The sequence below is a fragment of the Callionymus lyra genome, chromosome 15, assembly GCF_982586985.1.
Source record: "Callionymus lyra chromosome 15, fCalLyr1.hap1.1, whole genome shotgun sequence".
In the NCBI taxonomy this organism is placed as follows: Eukaryota; Metazoa; Chordata; class Actinopteri; order Syngnathiformes; family Callionymidae; genus Callionymus; species Callionymus lyra.
In genome coordinates this window covers 6,842,866-6,865,186 of record NC_141832.1, presented here as the reverse complement: position 1 = coordinate 6,865,186, position 22,321 = coordinate 6,842,866, and the positions used below count along the sequence as shown (strand labels likewise).

General features: G+C 41.9%; 2 protein-coding genes across 3 annotated transcripts; both read right to left on the bottom strand.

Moving 5' to 3' along the window:
• Nucleotides 1-318: 318 nt before the first annotated feature.
• limd2 (LIM domain containing 2) lies at nucleotides 319-12,135 on the bottom strand. The gene is made up of 4 exons (XM_087808981.1): nucleotides 11,952-12,135; nucleotides 3,126-3,167; nucleotides 2,916-3,052; nucleotides 319-1,309 (listed from the first exon to the last, which is right to left on the bottom strand). The coding sequence occupies exons 1-4, from the start codon at nucleotides 11,952-11,954 to the stop codon at nucleotides 1,156-1,158; spliced, it is 336 nt and encodes a 111-aa protein (XP_087665107.1). The 5' UTR covers nucleotides 11,955-12,135; the 3' UTR covers nucleotides 319-1,155.
• An 859-nt stretch (nucleotides 12,136-12,994) lies between these two features.
• ddx42 (DEAD (Asp-Glu-Ala-Asp) box helicase 42) lies at nucleotides 12,995-20,730 on the bottom strand. Of its 2 annotated transcripts, XM_087809285.1 has the most exons (18): nucleotides 20,665-20,730; nucleotides 19,719-19,940; nucleotides 19,504-19,654; nucleotides 19,380-19,435; nucleotides 19,053-19,089; nucleotides 17,835-17,987; nucleotides 17,378-17,482; nucleotides 17,204-17,323; nucleotides 16,962-17,138; nucleotides 15,432-15,560; nucleotides 15,271-15,370; nucleotides 15,134-15,181; nucleotides 14,976-15,073; nucleotides 14,629-14,905; nucleotides 14,334-14,560; nucleotides 14,162-14,272; nucleotides 13,953-14,081; nucleotides 12,995-13,896 (listed from the first exon to the last, which is right to left on the bottom strand). In XM_087809285.1, exons 2-18 carry the CDS (start codon nucleotides 19,919-19,921, stop codon nucleotides 13,264-13,266), a joined length of 2,754 nt encoding a protein of 917 aa, XP_087665411.1. In that variant the 5' UTR covers nucleotides 19,922-19,940; nucleotides 20,665-20,730; the 3' UTR covers nucleotides 12,995-13,263. The 2 variants fall into 2 exon arrangements, with proteins under 2 accessions (XP_087665411.1, XP_087665412.1); XM_087809286.1 differs by lacking the exons at nucleotides 19,053-19,089; nucleotides 19,719-19,940; nucleotides 20,665-20,730 and having other exon boundaries at nucleotides 19,504-19,562.
• Between the last annotated feature and the right edge of the window lie 1,591 nt (nucleotides 20,731-22,321).

Here is a 22,321-nt window from a genome sequence, read left to right as displayed (position 1 = left end):
GACTGATGTATGAATATAATTAATGTGTTTTTCTCATTTTTTATTCAGTAAAACATGTTTTAAATGTATCAGTATTTTTTTATTTTAATCCATTACTCGCCAAAAACGAATTTTTAATATAGAAATGATTGATTTTTTATCAAGAATTTATTGAAAACATTAACGAAACAAAAGTTCAATCATTAGATCAATAAAGTTCTACCTAAACTAACCTAAACTAACCTAAACTAACCCAGAGGTCAACAGATGATAATGAAGCTGCAGTTCTCGGACGCGCCTCTGGGCGTCAGTGCAGGAGCTCAAGAACGACGCCGCGACTCAAACAAACACCAGCTTTAATGTTTTCTCCAAAAGGATGTAGAAAAACAAAGTGACAATGACGTCATGATGGGGGAACGTAAAAAGTCAAGGCCTCCTCGTCCAGTAAAAACACATTAAGAGTCGACACAGAAGAAACATGACACGACAACAACAACGAGTCTCCGATCGGGCACGACCTTCGACCTAAGGCTTGACTTTCCAAACTCATCCGTGTCGTTCAAGTTCCAGGAAGTGAGTTAAGACTAAGACATGCAACATGCTCCAGTAGGTCCACTTGATCCATTCGCGCGCCGTCGCTAACGCTAGCTCGGAACATTTGAAAAGAGGAAACGTTTTGAGTTTCAAGTGAGAAGAGAAAAGTTTGTCGCTTCAAACTCGCGACGGAATTATCACGCGACGTAAAAACAAAGGAGCGGCCATTTTGAATTTACCGTTTTGGTCCGAAAAGAAAGATTTGATACGAAAGAATGATTGACGTCGTAGAACGGAGGGGAGGGGGGGGCATAGTCACTACTACTGCTACGTACAGGGGGCGGAGTCATGCGGTGCCAGAGAGAGAGAGAGAGAGAGAGAGAGAGAGAGAGAAGGAAGAAGAGGAGGATGAATAAAAGGCTAAAGACAGAAAAGGGGGAACAGTCGGAGGATAAGGCCGTTAAGATCCTGTGAGTCGACCTGAGCGTCTGCTCGTGTGCAGAACACACTGTTGTTGGAACAAGAACTACCTGTTCAGGTGCAGTGATTCAACAGTGTCCGGGGTGAGGGTGGCGGTGAAGTGACGAGTGACGCGACAGTGACGGTGACGCGACAGTGACGGTGACGCGACAGTGACAGGTGTTAGTTGGTCTTGGTCTCCGTCTCCTTGTTGCACCAGAGCTCCTTGTGCTGTCGGCGCCCGAAGCCCTCGTCGTAGTTGCCTTTGCTCTTGAACAGCTGCTGGAAGTGAGGCTTGCAGTAGAACTCCCCCTGCAGGGCGGCGTAGGAACCGAGTCTGCAACACACAGTCAGGAGTCACGGGGAGGGAAGCCGTGAGTCGGAGCGTTTCAACGACTCCTTTCGTCATGTGGCTCTTCTCTCGGCCACTTGGTGGCGCCACTCAACTATCAAGTCGAAGAAATACAACTACACGTAAAAGATCGAAGGATACATAATAACGTGTGAGACTTGTGATTTATTTATGATAGTAACTTATGAGACTTGAATATATATGCATTTATTTATGATAGTAACTTATGAGACTTGAATATATATGCATTTATTTATGATAGTAACTTATGGGACTTGAATATGTATGCATTTATTTACGATAGTAACTTATGAGACTTGAATATATATGCATTAATTTATGTTAGTAAATTATGAGACTTGAATATGTATGCATTTATTTACGATAGTAACTTATGAAACTTGAATATATATGCATTTATTTATGATAGTAACTTATGAGACTTGAATATATATGCATTTATTTACGATAGTAACTTATGAGACTTGAATATATATGCATTTATTTACGATAGTAACTTATGAGACTTGAATATATATGCATTTATTTACGATAGTAACTTATGAGACTTGAATATATATGCGTTTATTTATGATAGTAACTTATGAGACTTGAATATATATGCATTTATTTATGATAGTAACTTATGAGACTTGAATATATATGCATTTATTTATGATAGTAACTTATGAGACTTGAATATATATGCATTTATTTATGATAGTAACTTATGAGACTTGAATATATATGCATTTATTTATGATAGTAACTTATGAAACTTGAATATATATGTATTTATTTATGATAGTAACTTATGAAACTTGAATATATATGCATTTATTTATGATAGTAACTTATGAAACTTGAATATATATGCATTTATTTATGATAGTAACTTATGAGACTTGAATATATATGCATTTATTTATGATAGTAACTTATGAGACTTGAATATATATGCATTTATTTATGATAGTAACTTATGAGACTTGAATATATATGCATTTATTTACGATAGTAACTTATGAGACTTGAATATATATGCATTTATTTATGATAGTAACTTATGAGACTTGAATATATATGCATTTATTTATGATAGTAACTTATGAAACTTATAATATATATATTTATGAAAGTAACGTATTAGACTTGAATATATATATATGATAGTAATAACTTATGAAACTTGAATATATATATATATGATAGTAATAACTTATGAAACTTATATATATATGATAGTAATAACTTATGAAACTTGAATATATATATATTTATTTATGATAGTAACTTATGAGACTTCAATATATATATATATGAGAGTAACTTATGAGACTTGAATATATATATATACATTTATGATAGTAACGTATGAGACTTGAATATATATATATATATATATGATAGTAATAACTTATGAAACTTGAATATATATATATATATATTTATGATAGTAATAACTTGAGACTTGAATATATATATATATATATACATATATATATAAAATAGTAATAACAAATGTTTCCTATAAGTATATTGATGATTCAAAAACAAGTGTGCTAGCGCGTGCTAACGTTGCGCGGCTCACCTGAGCCTAGCTTTGCACTGCTTGCAGCAGAAGCAGGTGTGGTGGAAGACCATCTTGTCGGCCACCAGTCTCTCCATGGGGTAGACCGTCTTCTCACAGGCCGAGCACAGCTCGTTCTGGGTCTTGAAGCTGAACGACTGCAGGAGGGCGAGAGGTCAGGAGGTCAGGAGGTCAGGAGGCGTTTGAACCAATCGTTAGACGAGAACTCACCTTGGATCTCTGGACGGGCTTCTCCTCGGAGGTTCTGGAGTCCTGCAGGACGAGAAGGTTACGTTGACATCTCCATGAAATTATCCATTTCATTTACTTCATTAAATCAATGTTGTTCAAAAAGGACTATTTTCTAAATTTAAACAATGATTTATTTTGTGTTTTCTTTTTTAAACACAGTAGCAACACCTACTGATGGACAGTAGGTGGCGCTACTATTCCAATAATTAAACAATAAATACTTTAAGAATTTTTTTTTTTTTTTTTTAAATGAAAGATATTTTTAGAAAAAGTTTGATATTGTAATATTATTTAGAATTAATTTCTAACAGTTGAATATTTTCTACTTCAATCTAAAAATGTAGGCATGATAGTGACAGACCAAACCAACAGAGCACGAGCTGCTGGATGGATCCGTCACATGACCGGCTCAAACTTTTATTTTTTAATGATTGGAATTAATATTATTAATAACTTGAATGAAACAATGAATTTATTTGGAAAATATTTTGTGATCAAATGATAAAAAACAAAAATCGATATTGAAAATCATCGTTTTTAAATAAAGCTTCAAATATATATATATATATATATATATATATAATCATTCTATTCTTTAGTGTCAACAGCTAAAGATCACATGATCACATGATCTTCACTCCACAGATCGGCTGCTTCTGTCTGTTCGTGTCGAGCCTCAAAACAACAACATTCCAGCAGAATATACTGAAGCATCTTCATCGTGTTTTTAGCATCGAAACTTGTTTTAAGTAAATCATTCAAATAAATCTAGTTTCTAAATTAATCAGCCAATCATGCGACGCCAAGACGATCATGTGACGGCGTAGATCACATGATCCGGGAGCTCGGTTAGTATGGTCTGGTGACAGTTATACCAACACTGTATATCGAATTAAAAAGTACAAAACATTTTTTATAGATAGACTTTTAAAAATAAAGATTTATGTATTTTATTCAGTTATTAAAACACTCATTTAACTTGAAATAAAGAAATGATAGAACAAATGAAAACTCACACGGGTTAGTGAATAAAAGAGTTAATGATGAACTTCTGCTTTTGTTTCCACGGCAACATGTCAATCAATCATCTACATGTCAATCATCTGAACATTTCTCCTCTGATGAACGTGACGGCGACTCTATCAGGAGAGGTTGCGGGTGCGATTCCTGAGAGTCTCAAGCGCTGTTGTGATAACGACGGCCCTGAACCTCCTGCTCCAACACACAGGCTGGCGAGCCGATCCCAGAGACCAGACTCTGACCATATATGTACATGTGCTCGACGATGGTTGAGGCAGGAAGTCGTGAAGACACACTTGGTTTCCTCGACGACACGCTCACAACACTAGTCGAGAGTGAGAGATAAACTGTTGCACGAGTGTGTGTGTGTGTGTGTGTGTGTGTGTGTGTGTGTGTGTGTGCACAAACTTGCAAAACTATAAAAGGTCAAGTTATGAAGTCTTCAAAAGTATTTCTCTTTAAAAGTCTTCAGTGCACACGATAGTTTACTTTTCCTTGTTAAAAATAAACAACTTGTGTTTTTAGTGAATTAAATCACAAGTTTTCTATTTTTAAATAAATTCTATTGATATGTTTTTAAATGGAATCATTGTCTGGAGACGATTGAACCAACGTTTGATGTTGAAACTTTAAGTCGATGAAGAAATATAAATATAAACATTCATTTATTGCAGTTACACTCAAAACTATGTGTAGAAGAAATTAAAAAATATGTTTATCTTCTTTTAAAAAAGTAATAATTGAACCTTTCAATGTAGAAATGATTGAATTAAATGATTTTAAACGTTTGAAATGATGAATTAAATGATTTTAAATGTTTGAAACGATGAATTAAATTATTTTAAACGTTTGAAATGATGAATTAAATGATTTTAAACCCTTGAAACGATGAATTAAATGATTTTAAACCTTTGAAATGATGAATTAAATGATTTTAAACCTTTGAAACGATGAATTAAATTATTTTAAACGTTTGAAACGATGAATTAAATGATTTTAAACCTTTGAAACGATGAATTAAATTATTTTAAACGTTTGAAATGATGAATTAAATGATTTTAAACCTTTGAAACGATGAATTAAATTATTTTAAACGTTTGAAACGATGAATTAAATTATTTTAAACGTTTGAAATGATGAATTAAATGATTTTAAACCTTTGAAACGATGAATTAAATTATTTTAAACGTTTGAAATGATGAATTAAATGATTTTAAACCTTTGAAACGATGAATTAAATTATTTTAAACGTTTGAAACGATGAATTAAATGATTTTAAACCTTTGAAACGATGAATTAAATGATTTTAAACCTTTGAAACGATGAATTAAATGATTTTAAACCTTTGAAACGATGAATTAAATGATTTTAAACCTTTGAAACGATGAATTAAATGATTTTAAACCTTTGAAATGATGAATTAAATCATTTTAAACGTTTGAAATGATGAATTCCTCTGAAATACATAGGTTACACGAACAAACGTCTTCCTGTGTTGCACGTTCTTGTTGTTGTTGAGACGATCAATACTTGAGACCATAAGACACTGTAGACGATCAGGAGGACTCAGAGCTGGAACAACAACACTCTACTCAAGTATTGATCGTGATCATCCGAGCGAGAGCATCTCAACGTTTGTTCTCAAACATTGAGTGACGGTTGGCTCTCGTCAGAGTGATTGACAGCTGCCTGAAGACAGACAGGAACAGACAAGTCTGGCGTGTTTGAGTCGAGGAGGATGTTTGCACATCAACGTCTCTTCTCCATTTTAGTTCCCGAGTGAAGCCGCAGTCAGCTGACGCCCCAGAGGTCCACTTCCTGTCTGAAGTCCACATCACACGTGAAGGTACACGTCACACGAGAAGGTCCACTTCTTGTCTGTCTGAAGTTCACATCACACGTGAAGGTCCACGTCACACGTGAAGGTCCACGTCACACGTGAAGGTCCACGTCACACGTGAAGGTCCACTTCCTGTCTGACTGGAGTTCACGTCACACGTGAAGGTCCACTTCCTGTCTGAAGTCCACGTCACACATGAAGGTCCACTTCCTGTCTGACTGGAGTTCACGTCACACGTGAAGGTCCACTTCCTGTCTGAAGTCCACGTCACACATGAAGGTCCACTTCCTTTCTGTCTGAAGTCCACGTCACACGTGAAGGTCCACTTCCTGTCTGACTGGAGTTCACGTCACACGTGAAGGTCCACGTCACACGTGAAGGTCCACTTCCTGTCTGACTGGAGTCCACGTCACACGTGAAGGTCCACTTCCTGTCTGACTGGAGTTCACGTCACACGTGAAGGTCCACGTCACACGTGAAGGTCCACGTCACACGTGAAGGTCCACTTCACACGTGAAGGTCCACTTCACACGTGAAGGTCCACTTCACACGTGAAGGTCCACTTCCTGTCTGACTGGAGTTCACGTCACACGTGAAGGTCCACGTCACACTTGAAGGTCCACTTCCTGTCTGACTGGAGTCCACGTCACACGTGAAGGTCCACTTCCTGTCTGACTGGAGTTCACGTCACACGTGAAGGTCCACGTCACACGTGAAGGTCCACTTCCTGTCTGACTGAAGTCCACGTCACACGTGAAGGTCCACTTCCTGTCTGACTGGAGTTCACGGATCAGGTCTCAGGCAGGATCAGAATCCATCAGACGTGGATCATGTGACCCGCCTCTACAGGGGAGGACAGAATGATGGACAGATCATGGAGCTGTGAAGGACAAGAGTCAGTTGTTGCGTCTTCACGTCGGAGCAGCTCGACCTGAGGAATGTGGCGAGAGCTTGTGTCGACTGGAGGGAGGTCAGAAGACGCCACTTTAAGACATACTGTGACTAGAACATTGTGAGCGTCCTTTCATCAGCTCAACAGAGGAATGAGGGCGGCGCTGAGGAAAGTGTAGCCTGGAGGTGCCAGAGATGTTATCACCAGATGCTGCTGCAGGAATTCAGAAGAACCTGTTAGGTCCTGAGACAGAAGACCTCGTCAGGTTCAGCAGGAGATGCTACGCTAGCTCGATGCTACGCTAGCTCGATGCTACGCTAGCTCGATGCTACGCTCGATGCTACGCTCGATGCTACGCTCGATGCTACGCTCGATGCTACGCTCGACAGTCTTTGACACCAAGAGTTTGTTTGAGAAAAAAAAAAGAAGTAAAAATTATTTGTTTTGAAATATAAGGATCGAGGTCCAGGCTGACGGAGGCAGCCAAGCAGCATCTCAGCAGCCGGCAAGAATCACCATTTAGTGTAGCCGTGTTCACAACACCAGAGTAAAGTACTGGACAATACTACACATATATACTTGTTACTACACTATCACAACACCAGAGTCAAGTACTGGACAATACTACACATATATACTTGTTACTACACTATCACAACACCAGAGTCAAGTACTCCACAATACTACACATATATACTTGTTACTACACTATCACAACACCAGAGTCAAGTACTCCACAATACTACACATATATACTTGTTACTACACTATCACAATACCAGAGTCAAGTACTCCACAATACTACACATATATACTTGTTACTACACTATCACAACACCAGAGTCAAGTACTCCACAATACTACACATATATACTTGTTACTACACTATCACAACACCAGAGTCAAGTACTCCACAATACTACACATATATACTTGTTACTACACTATCACAACACCAGAGTCAAGTACTCCACAATACTACACATATATACTTGTTACTACACTATCACAACACCAGAGTCAAGTACTCCACAATACTACACATATATACTTGTTACTACACTATCACAACACCAGAGTCAAGTACTCCACAATACTACACATATATACTTGTTACTACACTATCACAACACCAGAGTCAAGTACTCCACAATACTACACATATATACTTGTTACTACACTATCACAACACCAGAGTCAAGTACTCCACAATACTACACATATATACTTGTTACTACACTATCACAACACCAAAGTCAAGTACTCCACATATATACTTGTTACTACACTATCACAACACCAGAGTCAAGTACTCCACAATACTACACATATATACTTGTTACTACACTATCACAACACCAGAGTCAAGTACTCCACAATACTACACATATATACTTGTTACTACACTATCACAACACCAGAGTCAAGTACTCCACAATACTACACATATATACTTGTTACTACACTATCACAACACCAGAGTCAAGTACTCCACAATACTACACATATATACTTGCTACTACACTATCACAACACCAGAGTCAAGTACTCCACAATACTACACATATATACTTGTTACTACACTATCACAACACCAGAGTCAAGTACTCCACAATACTACACATATATACTTGTTACTACACTATCACAACACCAGAGTCAAGTACTCCACAATACTACACATATATACTTGTTACTACACTATCACAACACCAGAGTCAAGTACTCCACAATACTACACATATATACTTGTTACTACACTATCACAACACCAGAGTCAAGTACTCCACAATACTACACATATATACTTGTTACTACACTATCACAACACCAGAGTCAAGTACTCCACAATACTACACATATATACTTGTTACTACACTATCACAACACCAGAGTCAAGTACTCCACATATATACTTGTTACTACACTATCACAACACCAGAGTCAAGTACTCCACAATACTACACATATATACTTGTTACTACACTATCACAACACCAGAGTCAAGTACTCCACAATACTACACATATATACTTGTTACTACACTATCACAACACCAGAGTCAAGTACTCCACAATACTACACATATATACTTGTTACTACACTATCACAACACCAGAGTCAAGTACTCCACAATACTACACATATATACTTGTTACTACACTATCACAACACCAGAGTCAAGTACTCCACAATACTACACATATATACTTGTTACTACACTATCACAACACCAGAGTCAAGTACTCCACAATACTACACATATATACTTGTTACTACACTATCACAACACCAGAGTCAAGTACTCCACAATACTACACATATATACTTGTTACTACACTATCACAACACCAGAGTCAAGTACTCCACAATACTACACATATATACTTGTTACTACACTATCACAACACCAGAGTCAAGTACTCCACAATACTACACATATATACTTGTTACTACACTATCACAACACCAGAGTCAAGTACTCCACAATACTACACATATATACTTGTTACTACACTATCACAATACCAGAGCCAAGTACTGGACAATACTACACATAAATACTTGTTACTACACTATCACAACACCAGAGTCAAGTACTCCACAATACTACACATATATACTTGTTACTACACTATCACAACACCAGAGTCAAGTACAGGACAATACTACACATATATACTTGTTACTACACCATCACTATATCTTGTATCATGATACACACTGTATCGTCAGACTCATATGTATACAGTATATATATATATATATATATTATATTATATATATATATACATATACAAGTACACACCCATAGTTGCATTTCTATGTCCAGTACTTCAGCTTGTGTTTGTTAAAGTCATAATACATTTGCTCCAGGGCAGAGGTATGCATCGTCTCAGTGCCTTTCTAGTCGTCATTTTGTTTAAACAACCAAATAAAACAAACATTTGCGCCGTGAGCATCATCCAGGTGTGCACTCACAGGTAGATGAAGACAGGTGAGTCCAGGAGGGTCTTGTTGCGTCCCTGCAGCAGCGAGAGACTCCTGTTAGAGTCCACGCCCCGACATATGGCGTCACATATGGTTACAGAAGTGATTTGAGCAGCATCACGACAATAGTAGATATTATTAGACACACTCCTCGCTCACGGTGCCAGGATCTGGACTCGTGCAGAGACATCAGTGGCAGGATGAAAACCACACTTAAGCCTCCGCGGCCATATGTCGGGATCCAAGGACAGAGCAGCGGCGCTGACCCGGTCCAGGAGGGTGAGGTTTCAACACGACCACGAAGACGTTCACACTAGAGGTTCTCATGAGGGTCGGCTCCTCGTGCCGTGACCCGGAGACATCTTTGGATTCATGACCATTTACTTCATGAGACATTTGGACTCGAGGCAAAGACATGAACAAGACCCTCTGAGGAGACATGTGAGGGTCTCTGAGGAGACATGGACAAGACCCTCCTAGGAGACATGGACAAGACCCTCCGAGGAGACATGTTAGGGTCTCTGAGGAGACATGAACAAGACCCTCTGAGGAGACATGGACAAGACCCTCTGAGGAGACATGTAAGGGTCTCTGAGGAGACATGAACAAGACCCTCTGAGGAGACATGGACAAGACCCTCTGAGGAGACATGTAAGGGTCTCTGAGGAGACATGAACAAGACCCTCTGAGGAGACATAGACAAGACCCTCTGAGGAGACATATTAAGGTCTCTGAGGAGACATGAACAAGACCCTCCGAGGAGACATGAACAAGGGTCTCTGAGGAGACATGTTAGGGTCTCTGAGGAGACATGAACAAGACCCTCCGAGGAGACATGAACAAGGGTCTCTGAGGAGACATGAACAGGGGTCTCTGAGGAGACATGTTAGGGTCTCTGAGGAGACATGAACAAGACCCTCCGAGGAGACATGAACAAGGGTCTCTGAGGAGACATGAACAGGGGTCTCTGAGGAGACATGTTAGGGTCTCTGAGGAGACATGGACAAGACCCTCTGAGGAGACATGTTAGGGTCTCTGAGGAAACATGAACAAGACCCTCCAAGGAGACATGAACAAGACCCTCTGAGGAGACATGCGAGGGTCTCTGAGGAGACATGAACAAGACCCTCTGAGGAGACATGCGAGGGTCTTCAAACAAGCTTTAAAAAGGTCTGGAGACACAACATCATCTGAGCAGACGATCACATGACTATTGTCCAGACTCAGCACTGGTTAAAACAAACGACAGCCTCAGTTTAATTCTAATAACAACAATAATAACAATAACAATTATAATTATAATAAGTTATGATTCAATGCTCTTCTGAAGAAAATTATATTAAACACTGAGGTCTAAGCTCAGCCCATAAGACAGTGTGTTGCATCAGGTGCGTCTCTTTAAACACAATGTTAAACGCATTAAATAATAATAATAATTATTAATTATTATTATTATTATTATTGTTTAAAGCTCACTAAAGATTATTTGCGCCTCACACTGACAAACAAACGCTTCTTTTGTGATGATGTGAAGCAGAATTTGACTCGAGCTTCAACGAACGTTTCCGACTAATAAATGTTTTAATAATAAATGTTTATGATACAAACTGATCGATGACCGGAAGTGTTGTTTGATTGACAGCTCTGTCCCCGTGTTTGCCAATAAAGGTTTAGATTTAAAAAAAATAAAATGTAAACCTTTATTTATAAAACGTTATATGAAAGAGGATGATTTAAGAATGGATTGTAAATTATTAATAAAAACACAGGAGTGTGTTTATGATCGAATCTTTCGTTTCATCGTTAAACAACATTTGATCGCTTTAATTGATCGGAGCAGGTTAGCATGTTAGCTCGTCCGTTAGCATGAACACAGCGCGACGGCCGCTCTTTAAACCTCCATCCCAGCGACGTTCCTACAACAGAACCTTCTTTGTGGGCGTCGTGGCCTCGAGACGCGGCTGACGGTTCGAGACGTTTTGGTCGAACCGTCGAACCATCACTTCATCCCGGCGGCACCGGGCGAGGAGGGGGGGGGCGGACCCCGCGGAGCAGGACTCACCATCGGGGCTGCTCGGTGCGGCGGAGACGCTATGGTGGAGCCGGTCCTGGGTCAGAGGTGCGGGAGGAGGATGATGCTGGTTCTGGGTCTACTCGGGGTCTACTCTGGGTCTCCTTTCGACGGACCGTTCGCTCTCCGGCAGGATGTCGCGTCTGATTGGCTGAGCGCTTTTAACGATGCGTTCACGGCGCGTCCGGAAAAAGAACGGCGTGTTTTATGCTCTTTCAGCGCCTTTTGATCCTAATAAAAAACACGTGAAGCGAACAATGCGTTTTCTTACTTCATGGAACACAAAACACACGTTTGCTTTGATGCTTTTATTGAGTCATGTTTGGGTTTGGTTTACTTTATTCGCGCGTCGTTGTCGTTTGATCAGGACACCTGGCGCGCGGGGAATCCGAGCCGAGTTCACTGACAGTGAAGCGACCGAAACAATGAAAAACGTTTTTTCTTATTTGAACGTTTATTACAAAATAATACTTTCATGAAACTCACCTGTTCTCAGGCTCGAGCGGCTACTTGGAATATTAATGTCATCTTTTCCTGTTTTTTTTTATTTTTTGTGTGGACTTTTAATCTGTTGTTTTTTATATTGTGTTATAATGACAAGACTTTCTTTGATTGACAGCCCTGGTGTCTTCATCACAATACTGTTGTAACTTCCTGTGTGTCAATAAAGGTAACGCTTCATAAAAAAACAAACATTTATTTGTAAACCAAACAGTCAAGTGACATCAAAGGTCATTATTTAAAAAATAAAAACAAGATAAACACCGACGTCCAGTGAAAATCATCGTATTGTTGGAAGAATCGTGTGAAATAAAGACGTAGATATTGAACCAAACATTGTAGAAAATGGTGATTATGAGGCGATGAGAACCAAGTTACTGCCACACTTGATATTTATTTATGTATATATTTTAACAGTGTTGTTTTTCGTTTGTTCAAGTTCTTTGTGACCCTGGTCTGGAAACATCTTTAAAACAAATAACGTCAGTAAGTCAGTCAGTAAAGGTTATTTGAATAAAAGACAGAAGCAAGAATAATGTCAAAGATTCTTCTTTTAATCCAAACACACACTTTTCATCGACAGAATTCTTTCTCGGACGTTTTATTTTCCTGCAACAGCTGCAAAGAAATAAAAATGGAACAAAAGAACTTGATTCACGAACAAAACCACTTGCAAAGTTAGAAGCAGAAAAACAACAAAATCTTCACAGCCTTGATCTTCTTGTACAGTTGATGTGTCTTCAGGATCCGCCTCTCTAGCGCCCCCTGTCTTCTGATGTGCCTCACAGATATCGGACTTCTTCTAGTTGTCCCAGCGGCTCTTTTTTTTGCGCTTGGGCGGCTCAGGGACGGCAAAACTATCGTCCTTCCCCTCCTCGCTCCTGTCCTCCTTCTCGCTCCTGTCCTCCCTCTCGCTCCTGTCCTCCCTCTCGCTCCTGTCCTCCCTCTCGCTCCTGTCCTCCCTCTCGCTCCTGTCCTCCCTCTCGCTCCTGTCCTCCCTCTCGCTCCTGTCCTCCCTCTCGCTCCTCCTCTCCTCTCTGTCCCGCTTGTTGCCGTCTCCGTTGCGACCGTCTCCGTGACGCCCGTGGCGGTCCCGGTCGCCGTGGCGATCTCTGTCTCCGTGGCGGTCCCGGTCGCTCCGGTCCCGATGGTGGGCGTCTCGGTCCCGGCCGGCGTCCCGGGGCGGGGGAGGGGCGGGCGGGGCGAAGGTGTGCGTGGAGACGACCGGAGCGGCGGGGACCGAGCTCAGGGAGCCGGCGCTGGTGAAGCCCGGCATGCTGAAGGCGGCGCCGTGGGAGCGCTCCGAGCTGCTCGGGGACTCTGTGGGGACGGAGCTCAGGCTGCCGGCGCTGGTCCAGCCCGAGGTGCTGCTGGACTTGGCGCTGAGTTTGGGCGGACCGCTGGACGCTGCTATGAAGTGACTCTTGTACTGGGCCTGCAGGACGACACGAGAGTCAACGCGGACCAGAAGAGGAACACGGGCGTCAGTACCTGGAAGGCTTGTCTCATGGCAGAGATCCGATCCCCCATCGCGCCACTGGATGGTTTACTGAAGCCTTCGAAGCTGCTGGAGGACGACAAGATGCTGCTGCTGCTGCTGCTGCTGCTGCTGCTGCGATCCTGAAACACATGGTCCTCACGTTGTTGCTTCAGTTTTCACCTCAAGGTGTGTAAGAAAATATTACACTACAATCACTTACGGAACTTTCAGCTCCCAACCCGGGCCTCTCCTTGTACCCCAGTCCTCCTCCGCCGATGTTCATCTTCTTCCCTTTGCCACCCTTGAATCTGGACTTTCTGAACCAGGGATTCTGCAAACCAAAGAGTCATTAACCGAGTGAAAGTTGTTGATCTTCGGGGCTGGTTAAAGACCTGCATGGCCAGGTCCATCAGCTCTCTGGACACCGCCTGGTTCGCTCCCTCGAGGTTTCGCACGAGGTCGCCGGCGAACGACGTGTCCTTGTTGGTGAGGAGGGTGTAGGCCACGCCCTTTTCTCCGGCTCGTCCCGTTCGTCCGATCCGGTGAGTGTGCGTGTCGATGTCCCGGGCCACGTCGTAGTTGACCACGGTGCGGATGGACGGGATGTCCAGACCTCGGGCTGCAGGAGGAGCAGAGGGTCAGGAGGCTCCGAGGAAACCGGCGGCGTGTTCAGGAGCAGGTTCTGACCGGCCACGTCGGTGGCCACCAGGACGGGGAGATTCTTCTTCTTGAAGTCACTGATGACCTTGTTCCTCTCGCTCTGGTCCATGTCTCCGTGCAGCAGGCCCAGACTGTAGCCCTCCTGGGTCAGGTTGGTGGCCAGCTCCTCGGAGTTGAGCTTCTTGGTGACGAAGATGAGCACGGAGCCGGAGGAGGTGAACTCCACCAGCCGCCGGGTCAGCCAGGACCACTTCTCGGCGCCGCTGGGCAGCATCTCCACCACCTGGGTCACGTCCTCGTTGGCCTGGGGGGAGGTCAGAGGTCAAACATCCCACTAATCGAACTCGACACCTTCACGGGTCGACGCCACAAACCTCTCCGATGTCTCCCTGCACGACTCGTATGGGATCGACCAGGATGTCTCTGGCCAGCCGCTCGATCTTCTTCCTGAAGGTGGCGCTGAAGAGAAGCGCTGAGGACGACAGATCGTTATTAACGTCGCTTCACGATCACATGGTGTCGTGAGACTCACTCTGTCGGTCCGGACGCACGTGGCTGGCGATGGATCGAACCTGGTACTCTAGGAACAGACAACATTTGTTTTTAGAGGCACGGGTACGAAGGTCAAAGGTCGTGACGCCGACGGAGGAGGTCACGGGGCGAACGCACCGAAGCCCATGTCGAACATGCGGTCGGCCTCGTCGAACACCAGGTACGTGACTCTCTGCAGGGACGTGGCCTTCTTCTTCACGTGGTCGATCAGCCGCCCCTGAGACACACACACACTTCAGAAGGTCTCGCCCTCACCTGGGGTCGGTGGCGTGACTCACCGGTGTGCAGACCACGATCTCCGCGCCCTCCTGCAGGGCTTTGGCCTGTTCCCACATGCTGCCTCCTCCGTACACCGCCACGGAGCGCAGAGAGTAGGCTTTTCCAAAGCGCTTGCACTCGGCGTGAATCTGCAACACGTCGGGAGGTTATACCTGTACCTCGCCTCTAGGTGGTGCTACATGAAGCTTTCTTAAGACCATTTAAAGTAAGTAATACTACCAAGTCTCGCAGAGTTATACTATGAAGTCTTGTGTTGAAATACTGCAAAGTCTTGCTTAGAAACACTAAGAAGTCTCCTGCAGTAATACTACAAAGTATCGTGGAATAATACAACAAATTATCCTGAAGTAATACTACAAAGTCTCATGGAGTAATACCACAAACTATCCTGTGCTAATAGAACAAAGAATTGCAGAGTAATAATACAGTCTTGTGGAGTAATACAACAAATTCTCCTGAAGTAATACTACAAAGTCTCATGGAGTAATACCATAAATTATCCTGCAGTAATACTACAAAGGCTCATGGAGTAATACCACAAATATCCTGCGCTAATACAACAAAGTATCGCAGAGTAATACTACAAGGTCTCATGGAGTAATACCACAAATATCCTGCGCTAATACAACAAAGTATCACAGAGTAATTCTACAAAGTCTTGTGGAGTAATACAACAAATTCTCCTGCAGTAATACTACAAGGTCTCATGGAGTAATACCACAAATATCCTGCGCTAATACAACAAAGTATCACAGAGTAATTCTACAAAGTCTTGTGGAGTAATACAACAAATTCTCCTGCAGTAATACTACAAGGTCTCATGGAGTAATACCACAAATATCCTGCGCTAATACAACAAAGTATCACAGAGTAATTCTACAAAGTCTTGTGGAGTAATACAACAAATTCTCCTGCAGTAATACTACAAAGTCTCATGGAGTAATACCACAAATATCCTGCGCTAATACAACAAAGTATCACAGAGTAATTCTACAAAGTCTTGTGGAGTAATACAACAAATTCTCCTGCAGTAATACTACAAGGTCTCATGGAGTAATACCACAAATATCCTGCGCTAATACAACAAAGTATCACAGAGTAATTCTACAAAGTCTTGTGGAGTAATACAACAAATTCTCCTGCAGTAATACTACAAAGTCTCATGGAGTAATACCACAAATTATCCTGCGCTAATACAACAAAGTATTGCAGAGTAATTCTACAAAGTCAGTAATATGACGTAGTCTCGTGGTGCAGTCGTGGTAAATAATAAATGTTAATGGTAACTCTTAAACCTATAGTGTGCTTTACGTTCCACTTGAAACATACGTTGAGTGACGACCTGACCCGACACTGACCCAACACTGACCTGAGACCAGACACAACAGACCTACAAGTGCCGCTGAGCTCTTAAGTGGTTCTGTGTCAAACTGAGCTGGATTATCTCGCACACGTATTTAAGCCTGAAGGCTCAGTCGCCCAAATCTACTCTGAGTCCGGAGCCAGGGCTCAGGGTCCCGGTGACTCACCTGCTGACACAGCTCTCTGGTGGGACACACGATGATGGCGATGGGGCCCTCCCCCGGCTGCAGCTCCTTCTGGTCCATGATGTGGACCAACATGGGCCAGATGAACGCAGCCGTCTTCCCGCTGCCGGTCTTGGCGATTCCGATCATGTCTCGCCCGGAGAGCGCTATGGGGACGCCCTGGACCGGAGGAGCATCATCAGTACAACAGCTGGAACACCTGGGAGGCGTGTCCCGGCGCGTACCTGGCACTGGATGGGGGTGGGCTGCGTGTACTCCGACTTGCGGATCTGGTGCATCAGCTGCTCATCGAAGTTGAAGTGGGCAAAGCTGGTGCTGGGTTTGGGAGGTGCTGCTCCAGACACCTGCAACGTTCACGCGTCACCAACATCTGGTGACCTGAGAACATCTCAACATACCCTCAAGTTCAGCTTGTTCCTCAGCTCCAGGACCTGCAACCCCACCAGGCTGATGAGCTCCTCGTGCTCGTTGTAGAAGTTCTTCACAAACGGAGAATATTCGATCTGCAAAGAGAGATGTTCAGGAAACTTTTATTCCCGTTCCTGGACCATCTTGTCTGTGGGAACGAGGCTCAACGTTCTACACATGTAACCGAAGCTTCTCACTGACGTGTAGCCGGTTACAACAACAACAGATATGCCATATTTCTATCGCAGTGGCACTTTACAACCAGTAGGGGATTCTGTCTCTAATCAAACATCTCCTAATCCCATGACAGCAAAGCCCTCCCAGTTGTTACACGAAAAAATATTACTGCAAAATGGAATGATTGACATTCATTCATGTAATCGTCCACAAGTGTAGACATCGACACCACTAGAGCAAACAAGAATAATATCAGAGACGGTGACAGACCTCGGAGTGGTCGATGGGCGGCAGTGGCATGATGATCTTCTTGGTGGTGGAGGGCATCGGGTTCCCGTCACTGTCGTACTCCACGTTCTCGTCCTCCTCCTCCAGACTCAGCCCCGCCGTGGGATTCTCCGCCATGTAGCGAAAGTAGGCTTCCTGCAGAGAGCACAAGGGATCATGTGACCAAGAGACGCGACCTCGCGGTCTTCAACGCTTCCTGCTTTTATTCTGAAGGAAGATCGGATGGATGTCAGACGAGAGTCGTTTAAACTAGCGTCAAACCCACAGAACGTGAACATTCTATCGTTTGAAATGAATTTATAACTAAAAATAAGACAATATCATACATGTATAAACCACTAGGGGGCGATCGCGAGACTTAAAACGTATGTTTCAATTGTACAAATCAAATCAGTCCTGGACGTATTTGTAAAACAATTCAAAACAAATATATGCAACTATATCGTATAAAATGTTGTGGTTATTCATGGAAGTTTATCAGCGACGTCAGAATTTGGAATGGTTGAAGTTTTTATGTTGAAATGTTTATATTTTATCCTTGTGCTGCCTCTGGGTCCAGGTCAACGACCTCCAGAAATACATCTGCACTCTAGGGGGCGCTACTGTTCCTGTTCCTGGTGCTGATGCAAAGAAACTGGGTCGTACGTGGAAAATTAAGATTTAAAGCCTTTGATTATTTTAAATAACTTTGTTTAATCATTTGTATATTGATCGGTTGAATTTGTTTTATATTTAATGATTGAAGTTAAATTGTAATATTTTCAAAATGGATAAATTATAATTAATTTTTTACAGTTTAATAATTCAAATAATAAAGATTATAATAATAATAAATGTTCTAAATTCAGTTTTTATTTTCGTAACCCATTAAATTTAAATTCAAAAATATAATATTTTCATATTGAATTTAAAAGCCTACAAATAAATTTAAAAAAAGAAGATTTAATAATAAAAAAAATTAACTGTTAAACGTAACCATTGAATATTCTGACGACGCCGATATACTTGATCTTGACATTTGTTCCACACACATGTATGAAATCTCTGAATGACAGTATCGGGTCAAACATGCTCGTCACGTCCCGACTCGTGACTCTAGTGCTGCTACGTATGAAGGAAACATGGAAGAGAGGAGGTCAGGAGAGCAGACCGATCAGACCAGCGATGCGGTGGATGAAAGACTGTGGAGGGCTGACTCACTTGTTCATCTTCCTCTTCAATGTCATCGCGGATACCCCTGAAAGGAAAAGCGGAGAAACAAACTTCCCTGCGGCTCGTTCAAACACCCAAGACAGCCCTCAACCCTCCAGAGCTACATTTACCTGCTGTTGAAGTCCAGCTCAAGTGCCAAGTACACGAATTTACTCGTTTAAACATCACAATGTTTTACACTGAACTTTGACTGTTATGCGAAACATCACTTCCTTTGGTTTCAGCTGGACTTTAACTGTACATTAATGACTATATTTATCTAAGTGGGCATTTCAATTCCACCAGCTAACAGTCTGACACAGAATTGACGCTTACTTGGCTGAATTCTTCTCCTTCTCCTCAAGTTTCCTCATGTCTTTGGCCGCTTGACTCTAGAACAACATCAAATACAATTTAAAAAAAAACATCATTAGAAACCAAACGTGTTCTGGTTTCTCACTTCCACTTCCGCCATGAAGGCGTCCAGCGGGTCGTCGTCGCTGTCCGAGCCTCCGCCGGCCTTCATCTGCTGCCGCGTGGGCGAGTTCTCCGCCGGGATGTACGGCAGGTCCACGTTAGCGCCGGCCTCCTCCTCGTCATCCTCAAAGTATCTGGTTTCGACAGAACGAAGACGTGATTCCGAGCGTTCGTCCGGGCGTCGCAGGTTCAACTCACGCGTTCTCTTCGTCGAAGTTCGCTCGCTTGGTGCCGATCTTGTAGAAGGACGGCAGCTGCTGGCCTTTGCTGGATCCGGGCGGGACGAACGACGTGTGGGACTTGTTGGGTAGTTGTGGAGGCTCCTCTTTCTTTCCTGCCAGGGCAAAACCTCCAAAGCCAAACCCCCTTTTGACGCCCGGGCCGCCCTTGTTCCAGTTCATGGCTGCGCTGTAGAGAAAACTGAAGCGAGGAAAACCATGAGATCCAAATTTAAAATTCTTATTTATGTTACAACTTTAAGAAATGGGGCCAGAAATCCTCACTCTGATGATGTATATCTTTATTTATATAGATTATTCTGACATGACAATATTATTTGTACATGAAAGTAAAGCTACAACAGTCTTCAGATCCATGGAGGGTTTGTTTATAATGGATATTGAGATGGAATCGAACCAGAAATGTCCAAAAAGAGAAAGTAAACTTATATTCGTCTTCTAGTTGAAAAGCAAAATAAATATTGGCCATATTGTTCATGAAGCAACACAATAACACGTTTACTAAACATGTAACTAAAGGACATAGAACAATGTACATTATTATTAATATTATTATGGAATAAACACAACATTGTGGATGAATCAACACAATAAACAATAGCAACATCTACAGTGTTTTCTTGAACAAATGTCGTGAGTGGGTTGAACGTAAGAAGACGCGGGCGAACATATTCAGGACAATAAACTATCGGTGTGAGATTTAAGAAGAAATATTAGTGCAACAAGGAAAACATTAGCATCGTTAGCATCGTTAGCTTCGCAGGCCTCGAGGCCTGGATGTGCGCAGACGTTTGAGGGTAAATCACGTCGTTTAGCTTCATTTTATAACGTTCATGGTGAATATTATTCACGCTGGTTTAAACGTACAAACCACGCGCGACACACCTGGAGTCTCGGTTCGTTACCTGTTCAGTCAAGACGTCGCTAGCTTGTGTTTCTGTGGGACTCCTCAGGCATCTACGTCATCAACGTGACGCTCAGCGTGACGTCATCCAGGAGCGACACGATGCGCTTAAGCGTCTTTGTTTACTTTATTTCTATTTTCTTAAACAAATCACTTACAAAGGTGTCGTGGGACAGAAAATATGCGATTATTAAATATAACATTTATCAACATACGTGTTGTTTTTAATTTATGTTCTTGGAAAACGTTATGAAATTACAAAACAAACTCTTCACACAAATAGTTTTGTAAAAGTATCAAATATCTGAGGTAATATCTTAATAAAAACTTTAGTCACGTGACTCCTCCCACTTTAGAGTTATTTTAATTGTTCGCAGGTGAGGCGCTCGTGAACGCTCGGGTCGGCAGGTGAAGAGCTCGTGAACGCTCGTGTCGGCAGGTGAGTTTGTTTATAAGAAACCGTGAAAAAGTTTAGTTACATTTTTATGTCAAGTTTTTGCCAATAATTTGATTAATTTTAAGTTATTTAGATTGTATTGTATTAAAATTATTGACATTATCTGTATAAATTGTGTTGATAGATTTGCTAACATTTATTTTCCCCGCAGGTGCTAATGCTAAGTTTCTCTGTAGCAGATGCTAAGGTGAGATATTTACAAGCTAATGCTAAGTTTCTCTGTAGCAGATGCTAAGGTGAGATATTTACAAGCTAATGCTAACTTTCTCTGTAGCAGATGCTAGGGTGAGATATTTACAAGCTAATGCTAACTTTCTCTGTAGCAGATGCTAGGTTGAGATATTTACAAGCTAATGCTAACTTTCTCTGTAGCAGATGCTAGGGTGAGATATTTACAAGCTAATGCTAACTTTCTCTGTAGCAGATGCTAAGGTGAGATATTTACAAGCCAATGCTAACTTTCTCTGTAGCAGATGCTAAGGTGAGATATTTACAAGCTAATGCTAACTTTCTCTGTAGCAGATGCTAAGGTGAGATATTTACAAGCTAATGCTAACTTTCTCTGTAGCAGATCCTAAGGTGAAATATTTACAAGCTAATGCTAACTTTCTCTGTAGCAGATGCTACGGTGAGATATTTACAAGCTAATGCTAACTTTCTCTGTAGCAGCTCGATGCTAAGGTGAGATATTTACAAGCTAATGCTAACTTTCTCTGTAGCAGCTCGATGCTAAGGTGAAATATTTACAAGCTAATGCTAACTTTCTCTGTAGCAGATGCTACGGTGAGATATTTACAAGCTAATGCTGACTTTCTCTGTAGCGGCTCGATGCTAAGGTGAGATATTTACAAGCTCATGCTAACTTTCTCTGTAGCAGCTCGATGCTAAGGTGAGATATTTACAAGCTAATGCTAACTTTCTCTGTAGCAGCTCGATGCTAAGGTGAGATATTTACAAGCTAATACTAACTTTCTCTGTAGCAGATGCTAAGGTGAGATGTTTACAAGCTAATGCTAAAGTTCTTTCAAAACATGCAAGTAATGGTTGAATATCCTGATGCTAACAGTGCTATTGCTAACATGTCTTTTCCAGCGAGTGATGGTGAGTAGTTGACGGTTGACTGACAGGTGCTTTAGGTCACGTGACCAGGAGAACGAGGGTGAATATTAACTTATTACACGTGTTAATGGTTGATCGTGTT

Excerpts from the sequence above, each read along its gene's own strand:
- limd2 (XM_087808981.1), bottom strand. Across the intron at positions 3,053-3,125 it reads AGCCCGTCCAGAGATCCAAG|TCGTTCAGCTTCAAGACCCA; the intron begins GTGAGTTCTCGT and ends GCCCTCCTGCAG. Across the intron at positions 1,310-2,915 it reads CAGTGCAAAGCTAGGCTCAG|ACTCGGTTCCTACGCCGCCC; the intron begins GTGAGCCGCGCA and ends TGTGTGTTGCAG.
- ddx42 (XM_087809285.1), bottom strand. The coding sequence starts at position 19,921 with ATGAACTGGAACAAGGGCGGCCCGGGCGTCAAAAGGGGGTTTGGCTTT. Across the intron at positions 19,090-19,379 it reads AAGGAGAAGAATTCAGCCAA|GGGTATCCGCGATGACATTG; the intron begins GTAAGCGTCAAT and ends TTTTCCTTTCAG. Across the intron at positions 17,988-19,052 it reads TTGAAGAGGAAGATGAACAA|GAAGCCTACTTTCGCTACAT; the intron begins GTGAGTCAGCCC and ends TGCTCTCTGCAG.